The sequence below is a fragment of the Trichosurus vulpecula genome, chromosome 4 (genome assembly GCF_011100635.1).
Source record: "Trichosurus vulpecula isolate mTriVul1 chromosome 4, mTriVul1.pri, whole genome shotgun sequence".
Classification (NCBI taxonomy): domain Eukaryota; kingdom Metazoa; phylum Chordata; class Mammalia; order Diprotodontia; family Phalangeridae; genus Trichosurus; species Trichosurus vulpecula.
Window position 1 is genome coordinate 76,753,511 of NC_050576.1, and position 21,153 is coordinate 76,774,663.

General features: G+C 38.9%; 1 protein-coding gene across 2 annotated transcripts in view; it reads left to right on the forward strand.

Annotated features, from left to right (window-relative positions):
- CACNA1E (calcium voltage-gated channel subunit alpha1 E) overlaps nucleotides 1-21,153 on the forward strand; it is a 405,658-nt gene that overhangs the window by 268,281 nt on the left and 116,224 nt on the right. For both annotated transcript variants that reach the window (XM_036756876.1, XM_036756878.1), the window contains exons 9-12: nucleotides 6,565-6,618; nucleotides 7,394-7,483; nucleotides 13,296-13,505; nucleotides 14,602-14,714. In XM_036756876.1, the coding sequence (XP_036612771.1) occupies nucleotides 6,565-6,618; nucleotides 7,394-7,483; nucleotides 13,296-13,505; nucleotides 14,602-14,714 (467 nt within the window). The remainder of the gene's footprint in view (nucleotides 1-6,564; nucleotides 6,619-7,393; nucleotides 7,484-13,295; nucleotides 13,506-14,601; nucleotides 14,715-21,153) is intronic.

The window sequence follows — 21,153 nt, forward strand, 5'->3', positions numbered from 1 at the left end:
ATCAGTGAGATCCCTACTGCTTTGTCTTACAAAGTCAACACATCCTCGAGCTGCAGGAAACTATCAAATGCTGGATATTATCTCTTTAGGCTCCCTGGAACCATGACTGCCCCTTTATTATAAACTTGGTGGCTCTGTCTTCATGTTTGCTTCATTAAACTTTTCAGGGGATGGTGAACTTAGTTCTGGCCTAGACCCAGAAGCCAAGGGACAGGGGAGAAGACAGGAGTGAGATTTTCAAGGAGATTCTACAGAATTTTTATATCTTACCCCACCTATGTTCTATTCTGTCTAGTGGCCTAGCAGCAGAAAAATTGTCCAGGTATTGGGGAAGTGGCTAAGCCTCATCATGTCTGTATTAACACATTAACCCACTAATTTCTGATTGGACTAACATTCATATCATTATGATGAAAGCCATCCCTCTTTATAAGTCAGCATAAACTTGGCTCCCTTTTGATTTTTAAGGTCGAGTTTCTATGATATTCTGTGTCATCTTCGTGAGAAAATGCTAGGTTTCTAAAAAGAAAAATAAGCCCCATGACAGACAATTATCAACTCTCTATGTTACTGGAGAAAAGAAGTAATACAGAATTGTTGCTTCCTCTCGGGGTAATTTATTTTCATTCATTAGACATTGACTTGTTTCCAACTATGCGAAAATCACTGTATTTTGCTGTATTTTACATACTAAGATGAATAAGACATAATCGTTGCCTTCAAGGAGCTTATAATGTGATAGAAAAGATGTCCACAAACAACTCTATAAGGCAGAAAGAATTATAAGATAGTCCTAAATGAAACACTATTGGAATATTGAGTAAAAAGAATTTGTTTCTGTCTGGGGGTGTTATGAAAGGCTTCCTGAAGGAGGTAGTGTGTGCTTAGGCCTTTAAGGATGGCGATGATTGTAATGGGCAGAAATGGGAGAAAGGGACATTCCAGGCAGATAGCACAGAAATGGAAAAACATGGTACGTGTTTGGGGCATGGTGATAGTTGGATTATGGGGTATAAGAAGAGAATAGTGGGAGCTAATGTTTGACAAATGAGCCAAGGACAGAGTTTATAACAGCTAGAAAGAGAGACAAAAATGGTTTGCTCTTATTTCCGTATGTGACGGGAAGCTACTAAAGGGTTTTAAACATGGGAATGACATGACCCAAGCTGGAAAATTATGCTCCCCTATTAGTTGAATTCGTAGCTACAAGTTTAGGTTTGGAATACAAGTGAAAGGACAGGCCTAGCTCTGGGAGTCAATCATTTAGCCAGAGCAGAGCAATGAAGCCGAAAGTAAGGGTGAAATCTCTAAAGGAGAGAATGTAGTGAGAAAAGATAGTCAAGGATAGAACCTGGGAGAATGGTAACATTTAGGGGCTCAAATGATAAAGAGAAGGAGGAGAAGGAGTGTTGTGTGGTAGTGAAACCAATCAAGGAGAGAGTTTCTGAAAGAAAGGGCAAGTCAAATATTTTAAAATGCTATCTGCTGGTCAAGGAAGATGAGGGCTTTTAGAAAAGGCCACACAGTCAATGATTAGTATGTCATGGGTGACTTTAGAGTGAGCCATTTCAATTGAATATTTTTTGATATTTGAGCTTTCTTAGTCTATTGAGGAAAAAATATTCAGGCTAAGTAGTAGCTTGAACAGCCACAATTAGGTTATCAATAGCCTCCCTTGCAACCAGCTAGGTCCCAGAAAAGTCTTGTTTGGCTTGTTCCTAGAGGGCAGAATAAGGAACTGTTGTTGGAAGTCACAGAGGGGTAAATTTATACTTGATAGAAGGAAAAAACTTGCTGATGATTACAACTGTGTAGAAGTAAAGTGGGCTGCATCAGGACATAGGGGTTCCCCCTTATTGGAAGTCTTCAGTCAGAAGTTGGATGACCACCTGTTGAGGAAGTAGCCAGGATTCTTTTTCGGATATTAATTGGATTTAATGGATTCTTAGGTCTCTCCCAGCTTTGAGTTTCTAAAACTGTGTTGAGCTGAGTCACAAAAGTATTTGGGCTAAGTGAAATGGTTATATGTAATAATGAGAATGATAATTCTAACTAAGGTTACCATACTTTAAGTTCACAAAGTGCTTTACATTTACAATCTTGTTTGAACCTCACAACAATTCCAAGGGGCGGGGATCATGTTTATTTGATGGGCACAGAAATATCATTGCACAGCTGAGGAAACTGAGGGTCAGTGATGTAAAATGACTCACTCATGGTAAGACAGTAAATGCCAGAGGGAGAATATGAAGCCAGGCTCTCTGACTCTGATTCCAAGTCTCTATCCACTAAATCATGCCACCTTCCAGTACTGGGTATATTCTTTGTATGTATCAATACATGTCTAATTAAATATTTCATTCTAAAGCCAGGTATAACTTGCTTTAATATTATCTCCTGTTTGAAATCACCTGTATCTCATCTACTCCATTAGCATCAAGAATTGAAGGTTGGCTATACTTTCACTTCATCTTTTTTTCTTTATCTACTGATATGAAGGAATCTCCTTACATATTCTGCAAATGGTATCCTGGTCCTTTGCTTAGACTGAGTATATTTATCAATGAAGCCAGGCAGTTGCTTTACATGCTCCATGTATTCCTGGTTTCCTTGGGTATGGATCCCATCTGACAGATACTCAAGCATTGAGTTCAAGGGAGACAGGAATCTCACCCCTCAACCCCATGGTGGCCCCAGCAGGAATAAGCCAAGGTACCATGCTTTTCCTTTGGTCTTTGCTTTAAAATCCCACCAGGTTTTGGTGGTTTAAATTTCCTTTGAGTTGGCAAAAGCTAACATTCTCCTCTTTCTAAGAAAAACACAAAGCCAACATCAAACTACTCTTTCTCACCCTTTCCATCATGAGTGAACATGAGCGAATCAGAGACATATGGGTTACATTTCCCTGGGAATATATGCATGGTTGAAAGGAAACAGAGAAGGAATACTTGGCAGATTAAACTAGAGAGGATGTTCCTTACACACAGAACACTTCTCAGACAATAGACAACCAACACACACTGTCTGTTTGCCCCAAAGCCCACACAGAGCCTTCACCTATTTACTGAGTACTATAAAGGTGAATGTCAGAAAATTATGCAATGAATTGTCTTGCAACAAATATTTCAAGTACCATAATGCAATAACAGTAGCATGTCCCCTAAATCTATTATGTGACCCTAAAACCTCTCTTAAACTGTGTGTGATATCCTGTCAATCATTCTTGACCTTTAAGTTGCCTTAGAGTTTAGCTGGAGGCTCCGCTTTGAAAAGTAAAGCCTTTCAATCTTATGCCTAAGCATAACAGACCTGCTTTGTTTGAGTAGCAGAACCATAACACATTTTGCTCCCTGGATAATAAAGAATATACATGTAGATTAGCAGGATGGAATTATGGTTGTAATTCTTCTTTCTCTTACTAGTATTTCTATGGTTTATCAATATTTTAATTAAGCTATTTAATAGGTTCTACAATATATCTTTTGGGCAATCGCAAGCCTAGATTAGTATTTTTCTAGCACCATGACCATTGGGCTGAGTCCTTAGGTTGGCTACAGGTCAAACTTTGCCATACTAGCTAGCTAGTCAACAGAAAATAAAGAGCCCTGGCCATGTAGGTGATATGAATTCAAATCACACTTCTGATGCTTATTACTTGTTTGTTCTTGGGTAAGTCATTTAATAATCTTTACTAGGCCTTCATTTCCTCATCCATAAAAGGAGGGGGTTGGATTAGATGATCTTTGAGGTCTCTTCCAGCTCTAGATATATGCTTCTATGATTTTAGGAACCCACCAGATTTTTGTTGATGTCTTTTGTAAGTAAGACTATCAATCAGCAACTTAAGAGGCATTCTTGGTCTATCCACAAGCATTTATTAAATAGCAACTGTATTCCTGGCTTTATCTTGGTGCTGGGAACTTTATGCTAGGCACTAGGATATACAAAAACAAATAAAGAAATAGTACTTAACCTAAAGAAGCTTTTATTAATTAGGGCAGACAATAGGCATATTGATATTTACATATATACTCTATGTGTTTATACTATAATAAACACAAAGCAAATACACTGTAATTAAATACAGGGTGTTTAGGGAAGGAAGATATGCTAGTGGTTGAGGTTAGGGGTTGGATCATGAAAGATTTCTTGTAGAAGGTGGTGTATAAACTCTGCCTTCAAGGATGAGAAGGATTCTATGAGCCTGGGAGATAATGGTCAGGGCAAAGGGACAGAGAAACATCAGACTCCCCCAAAGATGGAATGTCATATATGAAGAATGGAAAGAATCATCTATTGTATTTGTGCCATGTATCATCCAAGCTAGGCCCAGACACACATGAATGAATGTATCTTGAATGAATGTAACAGTCTCTTTCCCTGAAGAGCTTGCATTTTGGCTGTGGGAAACAATATGTACCCATACAGATATATACAAAATAGATTCAAGGTAGTATAAGGAGAGAGAAAGGTTCACGTAGAAGGCTAACAACAGAGCTGTGTCTTAATTTATGGATTCTGGGAGATGGAAGTGAGGAGGGAGGGCATTCCAGGCATCAGGGATATACAATACAAAAGGCATGGAGTCAGGAAGGCAATGGTGGGAAAGAGCAGTAGAATAACATGTAATAGAGCTAGAACGGTAGGGTGGAACCAGGTTATGAAGGGATTTAAATGCTAAACAGAAAAATTTCTATTTTATTTTAAGGACTAATGGGGACATATTGAATTTTGTTGAGTGAGGGAAGGACATAGCTAGACTCGAGATTTGGGGAAATCATTTTGGCAGTTTTGTGGATGGTATGTTAGAGTCAGAAGACACTTAAGGTAGAGGGACCAGTTCAGAGGCTATTGTAGTAGTCTAGGTGAGAACTGAACCAGGTAGTGGTTGTGTTAATGGAAAGAAGAGGGTAAATGTGGGAAATGTTTTACAGGTAGAGGTGACATGATGTGACAACTGAGTGAATACACAGAATGAGAGAGTATGATAGGAGTCATGGATGACATTGAGATTGCAAATTTGTACATGGAAGTTCATTAGTGTACTTGACAGAAATAGGATAATTCATAAGAGATGACTGGGTTTAGGGGGAAAGATAAGGATTTCAGTTTTGGACATGTTGAGTCAGAGATTCTTACATGGTATCCAGTCTCTAATGCTCAGAAGGTAGTTTGAGTCATGACAAGCTCAGGGGAGATGCTAGGGCTGGATAGATAGATCTGGGTCAATTGAAATAGAGATGATAATTGAACCCATGCAGGGTGACGAGATCATCAGAACAAAGCATTAGAGAGACATGAGAAGAAGACCTAGGACAAAGGTCCCAGAGGTATACCTACAGTTAGGGGTCATGATATGGATGATCATCTAATAAAGGAGAACAAGAAGGAGAGGTCAGATAGATAGGAGGAGAGCCAAGAAAAGAGCAGTGTCATGAAAACCCAGAGAGGGGAGTGCATCTAAGAAGAGGAGATGGGAATGGTGTCAAATGAGCCTGTGATGTCAAAAAGGGAGGATTGAGTAAGAGCCATCAGACTTGATCAATAATAGGGTGGTCTCATTTGAGTAATGAGGGAGGCCAAGAGCCAAATTGTAAAAGGTTGAGAAGTGAGTAAGAGGAAAAGAAATGGAAACAATAAGTGTAGATAATTTTTTTTTCTAGGAATTTGTCTGAGGAATGAAGGGAAGGTACAGGATGGTAGCTTGACGAGAATGGTGGAAGGACCAAATGATTTTTTGAAGACTAATTTGGTTATTTAAATAGAACATAGACAAGGTTTATTTTAAATATTTTCAAGTAGACCAAGGTTTGATACATTATGATATCCAGGATTATTCTTAGGCATGACCGAGGTGGGGAATCTTTGCATCAAAATTCCCCATAGGGAATCTGTTGAACTTAGTTCTAAGTTCCAGATTGCCCCGCTAATTGTGATTTTCTGGTAGAGAGATGGTTACTACTGTGGCAATACATGGAGGAGGTCTGAGTCTCCTCTTCCCTATGGGATTCTTCAGCCAACCTATGGGGTGAATGTCTCACTCTCCCTCCAAGGAAAAGTTGGAGGGATACGGCAAGAATGGAGTGGTGCATGGAAACCCAGAATATTCTCTTATCTCCTGGACAAATGTGAGAAAGTTACAATTATATGAAAGAACCAAGAGACTTTATGAGCTATGGAAGCAAATACCTGACAGTTAATTTCAAGAAAGTAGAAAAGACAGGAAACTTAGTGGAAATTCAATTGTGGGAAAGGGTTCTTTTATTCTTATAAAAGCCCTTTGATTAATTAGGTCTTTACTTATATCCACCTTGAAGGAAATAGAGGTCATGCACATAACTGTGTCTTTCCTGGCATTCTCCACAATCCACCATTTATAACTTTTTCTTTTCTCATCTTACTTTCACCTTTTAGGCATGTTTGCTTTTGTGCTGCCTCTCTTTCTGATGACTGTCTATGGGGCTTATTACTCTTTCTCTATTGTGTAGCTGTTCCTAATGGGTTTTCATTTTGCAAAATGACTGCATTTAGAGATAATTTGCTAAACCATTTGTTTTCACATAGAGGAAGTGATGCTGGCTGAAGAAAACAAAAATTCTGGAACATCAGCTTTGGAAGGTAAGGAAATGCTCAAATCAGGGTATTGCATTTATTCCTTTTTATCCAATTGCATAGGCTCTTGATCAAAAAGAAAAGGAAAAAAAAATCAAAGGAAGATATGTACCCTAGGACTTCAGAGAGAAAGCTCTTCGGTCATACAGTCCATGGTGTTCTAGAATGAAGGGAATTGATTCACAGGAAAATCTGCAAGCTACATAAAGCACTGAGAATTGAATCCGGGAGATATTCTATTCCAGAGGGTGTGATGTATCAGAAGCACTAGGACTAAAGCCCAGACTATGTAATGAGCATGCAAAATGAGCAGGCTATGGCAACATGGCACAGGTTGAGGCTGCCTTTTAACAGTCAGTGCAGATTGCCTTTTGATCAATTCAGGCCGAGAGACTGGTATTGATCATGAGGTGCTGAAGATGAATAGATCACTGATACTACTGTGCTCGTTGTATATAAATTAAGTTTTAGAGAGCTGAGATTCTAGAATGATGGGCAAGGAATAAAGGATTTCTTTTTCTCTAGACATCTTAGTTTTGTATTTCTTGCCTTATACTCATAGTTGCCTCAGGAAATATGGTAGATGATAGCCTGCCTCAAGAATGGAAACAGACATAATCTCATGTTAGAGAATAGTAAGCTAAAATCTCATGCATAAGGATAGGAAGAATTGGACATGTGTTAATTAGAGTTTTTGGTGATATAAAGGTTTGAATTTGGACAGGATATTTTAATTATACTGCATGGTGACTTAGTAGATTTCTCTTTCCTTTGAATGTAGTGCTCCGAAGGGCAACCATCAAAAGGAGCCGTACTGAGGCCATGACTCGTGATTCAAGTGATGAACACTGTGTTGACATCTCCTCTGTGGGTGAGTTGAATCACATAGTGCGTTTTTATTCTCCCAAACTTCAATGAAAAAATCTTATCTTTTGAGAGACATTGGGCAAAAAGCTAGAAGGAAACAGAATAATGTGGGGGTAGGCAGGTGGGTAGCACCATAGGGATTTAATATCTCCTAAGTGAAAATGATTCAAAGATGATAAAAATGGATGCAGGACATTGTCACTGAGAAAAATACTATATCGGGGCTAATAATAGAATCTAAATTCCACCTACAAATTAGGTCCTAACATATATTAGTCCTTTAAGACTATACACCCTCCCATATTTACAGGATTACAAAGACCCCAATAGGAAGAGTGTTTTAGAAAAAGATATTGAAACCGTGTCCACTCCTAGGCCAGTGAGGTCCTGAAGTCATTTGTTTCACTTGAGTAAACAACCAAAGCAATTTACAATATGATATGACATGATATATGGTAAACCAGTTCCTATTGATGAATAGAGTCACCTTCCCAGGGTTTTTCCCCCAGTTCCTACTAGGGAACCTGCCTAATGGACAAGTTTTTCTACCTCATTGAATTGGGGAAAAACTCTTATTCCATGGATTAGATTAGATAGCTAGATTGATAAATAACCATTGGGAATTTGCCCTGGAGAAAGAGTGGGAAGATAGAGAGAAAACATTTATTCATTTATCAATCACCAACAACCAATAAACATTTATTAAGTACCTACTATGTGACAAGCAACATGATAGATGTTTATCCATTCACCTATCCATCCCTCTATCTATCCACTCATACATTCATTGATCATTTATTGATACTTTCCACGTGAAAACACTGAGAGGAATAGTAGGATGAATAAGACATGGTCCTTGGCTTCAAGGTACAGGCAACCCATTGGAGATGAGATGAGCTCACTAACATGAAGTAGGATAATGCATTAGAGAGGCAAAAAGTGGTCTGGTACTTCAGAAGAGAGAGAGACCATTTAATTTGGGGTAGACAGAACCAGAGATAGTTTTATGAAGGAGGTGAAATTTAAACTAGAGGATGAACAGGATTTTAACTGTGCCTCCCCGCTCAATTACCTTGCATTTAACTACTTTGAATTTATTTTGTACATATTTATATTTGTACAAGTTGTTTCTCCCAGTAGAATGTAAGCTCCTTGTTGACTGATTGGTGGGGGGGAACATGATATGATCAAAGATAGAAGGAGAGCATTGAATGTATTTGATTGGCACTGAGCTGTCCAGTTTCACTAGATCATAGGATGTGTAAAAGGCAATAGGGTGAAATAAGACTGGAAAGACAGAGCCTGCTTATGACTTTAAACGCTATACTAACAAGTGCTGTATGAGATGATTTGCAGAGGGGAGACAGGAAAGAGAAATAACTTAAGAAGTTATTACAGAAACTCTGGGCAAAAGATAACCTGTCCAGAACTACAGTGATGGTGGCAGGAATTAGATTCTGGAAGCTGGATCAATAGGACAGTGGATGAAATGGTCCTTATTGGTGTGTGGCGAGGGTGTTGATGAAGTCACAGGTGACTTCAGGGTGTCAAGCATGGATGATGAGAAGAATTATAGAATTATTACCTCTCAGAGTTGGAATGGGCTTCATAGATTATCTAGTCTTATTTATAAATGAACAGGAATCTCTTTGACAATACATCACATTTGTGGTAGAAACAATATCTTGGTCCTTCCCCCCATGCAAATTAGGCTATACATTAATGCCATACTTAGAAACTCCCATAATAAACTCCTCGTCAAGAGGAACAAATCCTAAACTTTCCATCTTGTTGTGTCACATCAATGTAATTTATTAGATCCAGTGACCCTTCAAGACTTTTCCCATCACTGAGTTTCAGTTTCTCAATGGCACCAACATATTTGATTCACAATTCAGTACAGGTATCAGAATCACTTTTGCTTTGCCCTGAGCTTTTGGTAGAGTCTATATCAATGGTAACTGTTTCTCTTTGGAACCGCAACCCTGGGGGGGTCTTAGCCTCCCACCTGGATTTTTTTCTTTTTTTCTAATTAAAGGGGCCATCCCTTGACTCTCTTCTTAAAGAGGACTATTCACTGATTAAGCATTACCTCACTCTAAGTGAATGCATGAAAAGGCCAAAGCCTAAAAGGGCCAGGGTCTCCAATTGCATCCTGGGTCATCTCCAGTCATCCTGATGAATATCTGGTCACTGGACCCAGATGGCTCTGGAGGAGAAAGTGAGACTGGTGACCTTGCACAGCCCTCCCTCACTCAAATCCAAGTCAACTGCAAGTCATGACATCATTTCCCTGATATCATGGTCCTCTTCAAAAATGAAGGATGTTAGAGACTACACAGGAGGCACTGGAGGTTTGGACTCCAGCCTCTAACAGGTTCGCTCTTGATTTGGTCAGACAGGAAAGACAGTTTCAAAAAGGTTAATAATAAGCTTTATTCTAGTCTAGTTTTCTCTAACAGTATTGCTGATAATGGAAGTACTACCAACTCCTACAGTATTCCCTAATCACCCTTCTCGCAATGGGGTGAGAAGAGTGAGGCAATTACCCCTACGACTTGATGCGGACAATTGAGACAGGCATAACTTGCTCATTAAACCCTAAAGGGTTCCTCTAAATCCCCTAAAGCTTCAATGGGGGCCTGTTGACTCTGCTAATGAGTACCTCTGTGGCCTTTGGGAAGTTGTTTAATCCTTTTGGGCCTCAGTTCCTTCATTGTAAAAAGAATGTTTGGATTAGTTATCCTTTAAAGTCCCTACCATCCTAAAAGCAAAGGCTGGAGAAGTATCTCCTAGAACTATTGTAGAGGGGGTTTATATTTAGGGTTAGATTGGACTGTAAGGGCTTGGCCCTTAGGTGGAACATAGTCTCTGGGAGTGTGCCCCTCACCTGCTTCCTCTTCCTTTCTCTTAATGGTAACATTGGATGACAAGCCGCAAGTGAATAAATGCAGCTGCTGAGTCCCTGTGCTCTGAGCACCATGCTTTGCTTAGATCCTCAGCCAGGCCACAAAACACCCAAACTTGATTCATGTCTTTGTGTTTACTGGAGCTGGGAGTTAGTCTTGCATCTGTCAGTGTTCAATTCTGATGTCAGTTGGGACAGACAGAACAAGCAGAGCCTTTGAACAAATTGAATCCAGCTCATCAGTACGGGTTACTCAGTTGATGTGTATTACAGAAAATGAAAAAAAGAAAGCCCTGAATTCTAACGAAAATTACCTTTTTTCAACTGCTGAGAATGAAGGTCTTCCAAAAGCCATCTGCACAATTCTACATATAATTAGAAAATGTTATAGTTTTCCCTCATGTTGCATGAAATCATGTTGAGTTTAACAGATGAATAAAGATGTGAAATTTGAAAACAACCAAAGAACTCTATGGGCTCTGAGGTCCCTTCTAATTTCAAGATCACATGAATGATGCCATTAACATAAATATAGGAGGGAAAAGGAGGTTTTATGCAGAATATGATGATTCCTTTTGAGCTTGATTATGAAGGTTCATATGGGTGGAGACAAGTAGTTGTAAATATGGAACTAGAACCCTCTACCCCACCCCCAAAATATCAAGGATAGATTATGGGAGTCTTACACCCACAGGGTGTTTCTGGATGCCCGCTGGGGTGATGTTGTTATGTGGCTACCCCTCATTTCATGAAGACCTTTTATCTCTTTTAAACAGAAATGAAACATCAATTCATGGGAATGGATGAAATCACTGAGAATATGTATAGAAAAGAGAGATTAAAGCTGAGGGTAGAAACTTGAAAAATGCATCACTTTGGGAGCAGTCAGAAAAGTAGGAGAGAATGATCCATGAAAAGATGAGTCATGTTCAATGACATAGAGTGAGAACACCAAGAAGAGATTGCCAACAGTGTTAAACGCTTCAGAGAGGTCAACAGAGAATAAAGACTGAGGAAATAATCTTGGATTAAACAGTTAAGAGAGAGCAGTTTCAGGAGAATGGTGGTAGAAATGGAAACCAGGTGGCAAGGGTTTGAGAAGTAAAAATAGCAATAAGTAGAAGAAACAAATGTAGCCTCATTCTCTATGTTTGCCTACAAAACTAAGGAGAGAGATGAATCAATACCTAGAGGGTATAGAAAGTTTGAGGAAAGAAGATAGGAGAAACCTGGCTATGTTTGTAGGTGAAAGCAAAATAGCTGATGGAGAGATAAACTGAAAATGCAAAAAGAAAGAAAAGAAAAAAGGGGAAGGTTAAAGAAGTAAAGACTTGGAAGAAGTGGGAAAAGATGGGATCAAGGGCAAAAATTGGAGAGTTGTTTTGGAAAGAGGGAAAGCTATTTTTCCTCTGAGAATGGAGAGGAAGAGAAGATGACAAACTACGAAGCCTTTTATTGTGAAAGAAGGCATTCTGGGGAGCCTAGGTCAAATAGCCTCCACATTATTAGTAAAATAAAAAGGCAAAAGTCATCTGCTCAGAGTGAGGGGAAGGAATGGAATTGAACACTTGTCTCCTCTGAAGAATGAAAGTTGAGAGTTAATAGGAGATAAAGTAAATGATTTCTGAGCCTTCACCTTATTCTCTGTAAAGTGCCTGTTATCCTTATGTCATGGGAATTTGTCAGGCCTCTTCTTAGGCTGTCCAAAAGTCATGGAAGCCATACTGTTCAGAGGTAATATTAATAACCCACATTTCTATGTTCCTGGAAGTTCTTCATAGTTCATGTAGCACTTCACCTACACTATTTCATTTAAGATTCATAACAAGTTTGCTATTTAGATATTAGATAGGTCCAGGTATTATTATCCCCATCTACCAATGCAGAAATTAAAGTTCACAAGTCAAGAGAATTGTCCATGATAACATGGCTTCTAAAAGTATGATTCAAATTAAAGATGACCTGACTCCAAGTCCTTCATCACATCCACTATATCACTATCTCTTTAAAGCTACCTGATGTCTCCATTTTATTTCTCAGCTAATAGAACTCCAAGTTACCATCTTCTGACCTCATCAGTTTTGCACCTAAAGACATTTTGGCATAATGGATAGAGTACTAGATTGGATTCAATAAGATCTGTCTTCAGTCCTCACTCTGAAACATAATAGATCTATGATGATGGGCAAGTCATGAAAATTCTCCGAACCTCAATTTCTTAATCTCTAAAATAGGAGGAATAATGCCCATAGTACTTTAAAGGGTCCCCTGAACTTGTCTTCTTGAGTCACCATATTTTCTGGAAACAGCGGACCCAGAGTATACAGCAGGCCCTGGATGTGTCAAGGATGAATGCTCCCCCCACAGCTGACATAATTTGTTATTGGTACCCCAAACTAGACACCTTGTGTGTCCTTGGGGATCAGGACAGATACTAGTCAGTTTCTACCAGACTAAGAAACCATGCAGCTAGAACCCTTGTAGATAAGCATCTTAGATAAGCACCTTGTAGATAAGATATCTTCATAGTCTAGCAGTCCCCAAGGGAAAAGAATGCTGCTTTTGCCACCTTACTTATTCATGATTTCTCTTTGGGAGGAAATTAGTCTTTTCCCCACCTGTACTGATCTTCCCACATCCCATACCACTCCCTTTTAGGAGGAAATTGTTGTTCCTCCTCCTCCCTTTGTTGAAATTGGATAAATGTGCAAGCATCTTTTTGGATTGTGAACTCCTTACACCTGGAGTTCCACAGACATGTTCATTTGTCTTGTAATAAATCCATTTGCGGATTGTTATAAAGTTATATAAAGTTAAAATGAGACAATGTAAAGTATTTTACAAACTTTAAAATACATGTCTGTCATCATCATCATCATCATTTCTCACTCTTTTACTCTTCTTTCAGGTACTCCTCTTGCTCGTGCCAGTATAAAAAGTACTAAAGTAGATGGAGCCTCTTATTTCCGGCACAAGGAGCGGCTTCTCCGGATCTCCATTCGTCATATGGTCAAATCCCAAGTTTTTTACTGGATAGTCTTGAGCGTGGTAGCTCTCAACACTGCCTGCGTGGCTATTGTCCATCACAACCAGCCCCTGTGGCTCACCCACCTCCTCTGTAAGTGTAATACATCTGTACTCTGTAAGATATTGTGTTTTTGATGTGTTAATGTAAGATCACAACATGAATCAAAGATCTACCCAGTCCAGTATTCTGTCTCTCTCTCAGTGATACCAAGGAATATCATAGGAGTAGTCAAGATATTTACCTTTGTGATGCTGTCCTTAAAGACTTTTATGGCTTTATCCTGAACATTGCCAACTTCTCTTTACCAATTCATCAGCCAAACTACTCCCTGTTTATATTTGCCAGATGATATTGGCTTTTCCAAATAACATTGCTATTCTTGAATAACTCAATATTCCAAATATCTACAATTTCATACGTGATGCAAATCAAGATCTTTCCAGGCCTGGGCAGATAATTCAATGAACTGCAGAGGACAAAAAGTTTATCACCTGGTTATTAATCCTTTGAGGATGAACATTTCCATAATTCAATTACTCTTTAGTAACAGACATAAAGTTCAGTTGATTTAAGGGCCTGCAATTGAATCTTTATCAGTTTGGTAGGAGCTGCTAGCGACTGTGCTTTTCTAGCACAGCTTTTGAGCACCTAGACTCACCTCCATCCCTAGACAAGACCTGAGAGTGTACCTCACCCTAGAGAGAGCCTTAATGTGTTGCTAATTCTGTAAATAGCAGGCACCAAAGACTAGTAGGGGATCTATGTGAAGGGAGAGGAGCACCCTTGACTCATATAGTGTAAGTGACTACCTATAAAAAATGGCCGGCTCTGAATGCAGCATTAAGTATTATAATAACATCCTTAAGTTAAAATACTAGATAGCCTTCCCTATTTCTGTTCTAAAATTAAACTATCCTTTAGAGGCTAATGATACATCCATTTGTTGGATAAGAGAAAGCAAAGGCTATTCACTGTCCCCTGAACTCAACTTCTATTAGGAAATTCCACAGTCATAATTAGAACCATTTGTTGGGCCACAATCTAAGCCACGTCACATCCAGTGGTTATGTTGTTGAAGCTTCACTTGAATGTCGGGAATATTGTCAATTTGGGGCTACTAAGGCAGTGTGGATGAAGGAGTAGACACTATCTGTGTGTGTAATGGCACTTGTTTTAATCATTTCAGACTATGCAGAGTTTTTGTTTTTGGGGCTCTTCCTTTTAGAAATGGCCCTGAAGATGTATGGCATGGGGCCACGCCTTTATTTTCATTCCTCCTTCAATTGCTTTGATTTTGGGGTAAGTGCATTTGAAGCCTGTCTGTTCCATTTGCATAAGTGTCAGTTTTGTGGATCCGTGGTTTGGAGCATTGACACCTGAATTTATGAAATGAGAATAAAAGTTAATTGATATTAGGGGCTTAGAGCAGAACTGATAAATCAACTATTTTATTTCTTGAACCATTAACTATTAGATTTGGGGGTTAGGAGTGGGAAGAGAGTGAAATATTATATAGTAAGCCATGAATGGTGATTTTTATATCTGAGAAAAATGATGCAAAATTTACCAAATTATCTTTTTAAGGCAAATTCAGGTTCAGAAGTGGGTGAGGATGGAGGCCTTAGAAACTGTCCATTGGGAAAAACAGAGACTCAGTAACATTGACTATTACAGGTAGAGACCACAAGATACTGTGAAGCTATTGGTTGGGGGTGGGAAGAAGGTGTGGAGGAAGCATCTTCTGGTAGCTTCCCATTTTAAGTGAACATTTAATCAATTAATTAATAAGCATTTATTAAATGCCTACTATTTGTCCAGCACTTTGTTGAGCACCACATACAAAAAACAAATGTGAAACACTTCCTGTACTCAAGGAGATTATACACACACATACCTATGTACACATGTATATACAAAAGAATTTTATGCAGAATAAATACAAAGTAATTCAAGGGATTTAGGGAGCTGTGGGGATCAGGAAAAGATTCATATAAAGGCAATGTTTGACATATGCCTTGAAAAAGGAATTCCATGAGACTGAGGTAAGGAGGAAATGCATTCTGGGCATGAGAAAGGGCCATTGCAAAGGAATACTGATAAGAGAAGAAGAGTCATGCATAAAGGGCAGAGAGGTCAGTTTAGCTGAACCTACATCCAAAAAAGGAATAATATAAATGAAGCTAGAAAAATGAGCTATGGTCACATTGTAAAAGTCTTTGAATGCCAAATGAAAGTGTCTATATTTGATACTTAAGGCAATAGGGAGCCATTGGAGTTTCTTGAGTAGGGGAATGACATGGACAGATTTGCACTTAAGGAAAATCACTTTGACGATAGTGTGGAAGATAGATTGGAATGGGAAGAGGTTTGAGGCAGGGAGGCTCTTGCTGTGGTCTGAGTTAGAGGTGGTGAGGGCCTGAAATAAGGTTATGTCTGTGTTAGTAGAGAGGAGTTGGATGTGAGAGATATCATAGATGCAGGAAAAGTAAGATCTGGCAAATGTTTGGATATGGTGTGGGATGGGGAAACTGGTGAGAGAAAATGAAGATTTGAGGATAATGTGGAATTTATAAACCAGGGAGACTGGAAGAATGATGGTACCTTCTACAAAAATAGGAAAATTTGGAAGAGGAATGGGTTTTGGGAAAAAAAGATAATGAGTTCTATTTCAGTTATGCCGAGTTTGAGATGTCTCTAGGACATCTAGTTCGGAATGTACAATAGATATTTGGTAAAAATGGTATCACTTCCCTCTCCAAAGTTATCAACATTCTTTTAATTTTCAAAGCTAATAGCCTTTTCTCAGTCCTCATCTTTTTTTGACATCTCTGTATCATGTGGAACTGTTCATAATCTTTTCCTTCCGAACACTCTTTCCTCTCTAGATTTTCCTGCTGTTGCTCTCTTCTGGTTATCTTCCTGTTCTACAGCTTTTTCTCAGTATCTGTAGTTCTTCATTCATGTCACTGTGGATGTTCCCTATGGGTCTGTTCTGGGGCATCTTCTACCTTTTATTATTTTACTTGGTGATTTTATTTCTTCAGCTCACAACAGCTTAATTATTATCTTCATGCAGATAATGCCCAGATATATACATCTATACATGCACACATATCTATATATGTATATATAAACATATCTATCATCTATCTACCTTTCTTTCTACCTACTTTTCTATCAGTCTATCTACCTTTTCTATCTAATCTATCTTTTTTTCTTATCTGTCTATCAATCATCTGTCTGTCTATCTATCTATCTATCTATCTATCTATCTACGTGTCCTGTCCCAGTCTATCTCCTGAATTCCTGTCCTTCATCATTAACTGCCTCTTAGACATCTCAGACTGAGTGTCCCTTGGGCATCTCAAACTTAAACATGTTCAAAACATTGTCATTTTCCCCAAATGCTTCCCTCTTCTGAACTTCATGATTAATATTGCAGGCACAGCCTTTCTCTCAGTCGCTCAGGCCCACGACTTTGGTGTCAACCTGAACTCCTCAGTCTTACTTAGCCAAAATATTCAATAAGTTGACAAATCTTGTCATTTCTACCTTCCCAATATCTCTCCTGGCCAGCTAGGTGTTGCAGTGGATAGAGTACCGAGCCTGGAGTCAGGAAGACTTGTCCTCCTGAGTCCAAATCTGGCCCCAGACACTTACTAGCTGTGTGACCCAGAGAAAGTCACTTAACTCTGTTTTCCTCGCTTTCCTCATCTGTAAAATGAGCTGGGAAAGGAAATAGCAAACCGCTATAGTATCTTTGCCAAGAAAATCCCAAATGGGAGTTGAACATGACTGAAATGACTAAACAAGAAGAACAACACACATCTCTCCTACGCTTTTCCCTCTCTTTTCCCACACAGGCTCCTTATCTTCCTGCCTTAAGACTCTCGCCACTCCAATCTATCCTCCGCTCAATTGCCAAGACGATTTTTCTAAAGTATACTTCTAACCATGGCACTACCCTGCTCAATGAACTCTAGTGACTATTACTTCCAGGATGAAATATAAACTGCTCTGTTTAAAGCTCTTCATAATGTGACGCCAGTCTTCATACACTTTACTCCCCTCCATGCAGTCTACGATCCATTTCCCCTGGCCAACTTGGTATTCCTTGAACACAACAGTCCTTGTCTATGCCCTTGCACTGTCTCCCATGTTTAGAATGCTCTGCCCCCTAACTTCTGCCTCTTAGTTTCTCTGGCTTTCTTCAGTACTGAGCTTAAACCTTACCTTCTGCAGGAAGTCTTCTCTGGTCCCACCAACTGCTAGTGCGTTCTCCTCTGAGGTTAGTTTCCATCTAGTCTGTATATGTCTTGTGTGTACATAGTTACTTATCTCTTGCCTTCCTCATTAGAATGTAAGTGGGATCAAGGACTATTTTTATGCCTTTCTTTTTTTCCTCCCCATTTAGCAGTGTCTGGTACATAGAAAATGCTTAATCAATGCTCGATGACTAACTGTTTAAGCTCAGGAAAGACTAGAGCACTCTTTCTCTCTCTATTTCTCTCTCCCCCCGCACGTATGTATGTATGTATGTATGTGTATATGTCAGCACCCATGGGAACTGATGAGAGAGAGCATAGAAAAAGATAAGAAATGGTCTTAGGACAGAGCCTTCAAGAATCTCCAAGGGGCATCATATGGAGCATGATCAAGAAAAAGAGACTTAGAAGAAGTCAGATAGAAGAATCAGGAGAAAGTTCACAAAAACCCCAGAGAGTATATACAAGGAGAGGGCATTGCATTGGTGGCATATGCACCAGAGAGGTTAAGAAGAATGAGGCCTGAGAGAAGACCATCAGATTTGGCATTGAAGATACGAATGGTAACCTTGGAGAAAGCAGTTTCATTTAAGTGATGAGATCAATAGCCAGATTGAAATAGGTTGAAAAGAGAGAAAATAGAGATTCAAAATGGGTAGCTTTTTTTCCCTAGAGGTTTAATTTTAAAAGGGAGGAAAGATATAGGGGAACCTTCTCTTCAGGGGAAGGTTTAGTCTAGCAAAAGTTTTTTTTTTCTTTTTTCAGGATGGAGGAGACATGAGCATATTTAAAGTCAGTAGGGAAGGCACACATAGATAGGGACAGATTATAAGTTAGAGAGAAATAAGTGATGATTATAAACAGGGGAGAATAGGATGGAGAGAAATACAGTTAGCAACAATGACTGAAAAATTTTTTGAAGCAAAGTTTCTCTGATAAAGGCCTCATTTATCACACATGTAAAGAACTGAGTCAAATTTATAAAAATGAGAGCCCTTCCCCATTGATGAACGATCAAAAGGTATGATGTTTTCAGATGAAGTAATCAAAGCTGTCTAGAGCCATATGAAAAAAAATACTTTAAGTCACTATTGATTAGAGAAATGCAAATTAAAATAGTTCTGAGGTACTACTTCACACCTGTTAGATTGGCTAATAGGACAGCAAAGGCAAATGTGGAGGGGATATGGGAAAAATGAGACATCAATGTACTACTGGCAGAGTTGTGAACTGATTCAACCATTCTGTAGAGCAATTTGGAACTATGCCCAAAGGGCTATAAGACCATGCATACCCTTTGATCTTGCAAGTATGTCAAAAGAGATTTAAAAAAAAAAACAAGAAAAGGACCTATGTGTTCAAAAAAATATTTATAGCAGCTCTTTTCTGGGGGCAAAGAATTAGAAAATAAGGGGATGCCCATCAGTTGGGGAATGGCTGAACAAGTTGTGGTATGTGATTATGATGGAATACTGTTGTACTATAAAGATGAGCAACATGCTCTCAGAGAAACATGGCAAGACTTACATGAGCTGATGCAAAGTGAAATGTACTGTGTATAAAGTACCAACAGTATTGTAGGATGATCAGCTGTGAATGACTTAGTTATTCTCAGCAATCCAAGATAACTCTGAAGGACTTATGAGGAAAAATGCTATCCATCCCCAGACAAAGAACTGATGTTGTCTGCATACAGACCAAAACATAGTTTTTACTTTATTTTTCATGAGTATTTTTGTTGTTTTCTTTCAAAACATGACTGTTATGGAAGTGTTTTGCATGACTACACATATACAACCTATATCAAATTGATTGCCTTCTCAGTGAGAGGTGGGGAGGAAGGGAGAGAATTTGGAGCTCAAAGTTTTAAAACTGAATGTTAAAAATTCTTTTTACATGTTTTGGGGAAAAATAAATTTTAAAAGAAAAAAAGAAAGAAGTGATGATTGAGGGCACAATCTACTAGAGAAATGAGATCAAGGGCACATGTAAATGGGTTGGACTTAGCAAAGAGAAGAGTTGCTTCAATATAAGAGACTAAAGGAAAAGAGGACGGAGTTGGGAGTGAGGTCAAGGGATTGTGGAGGAAGACAGGGGAGAAAAAGAACCTCATAGCAAATGGCCTTAATTTTCTCCGCAAATTAGAATGCAAGGTCCTCAGCTGAGAGGGTATGGGTAGGGGGAGATATGGGAGGCTTGAGGAGAGAAGTAAGATTTTGAGTTTCTTCTGTAGAAATTGAAAGAGGGAATCAATTAGGGAGGGATCAAGGGTTGTCTTGATGCAATGAATGCCCAGTTGAGGTTAGAAAACATAAAGCTATTATCCAGTGAGCACAGCTTTATTCAACCTCATGTGAATATGAGGGAAATTGGTATATGATGGGAGTAATTTGGATCTGAGACTCAACAAGGGATGAGCAATGATATGACGCAAGGGTAAGGGACTTAAGAGGATAGGACATTCTGGAGTCAAATTGGTTAACTATAGGGTTGAGTTTTGGAAGGAAAAAAAGTAAAGTAAGGGTATTGTCCTGAGAAAGTTCAAAAGGTTGGAAGATGCTGATAAAGGTGAATAAAAGGTTTAGGAAGAGTGAGGTGTATGGAGAGATGGGATGTTAAGAAATTATAGTATGATAACTGATCAAGGAAGTGTAACACTTAGGGTAATAGTAAGATTCAGGATGTGACCATCCTTTTGGCCGAGGTAAAATGGAGGACTGAGTCATGGTATCTGAGAAAACTAGGGAATTCGTCTAGGGAGGAAAAGTTAGTGAGTCTAGGGTTAGCTCTTTGAGAGAGGAGTTACGATGTGGACATTACTACACAATAGCCACCGTCAGCTATATTGGACAAAAAAAATGATAGACTAAATTTATTAAAGGATTTCAGAATTATGGGGACAAAGGGAGAGTATGAAAGTGACATCAAGAAGCAAGGAACATACTGCATTCCCCTCCAGGACCAGTGTGTTAAGTACTATGCAAATCCTATCAGCACCCTCTAAATTCCAGCGCAGTGAGCCAATACCTGTTTGACCTGCCCTAGGTGTGAACATAGACCTGGTCTCTAAAATCAGATTCAATAAGAAGGGGATACTTTTACTGATCTGTTCCATTTACGTTTATAATAATAAAAAGACACCTTCCTTATAAGTAGGTTTCTGTTTGTCAATTGTTTTTCAATTCTTCTGGTTACATTAGGGAGAGAGCCTCAACTAGGCTTTCAACACCTGCTAATCTCCATTTTTTAACAAGCTTGGCATGTTCCAGCTCAGGGAAGATTACAGGCAACAGCAGCAATATCAGGTAGGGAGAAGCATAGGGCAGAACTGAAGCAGTACTAAGTATCAGAAAGCATTGAATATTTACCACTCTAGGTCCTGAATCCACAAATCAGTAGGATTTTTTCTTCACCTCAGGTCCTATTACAAGAAACTCCATCACCAAAAAAAACCGCATTTGGAAAAAAAAAGA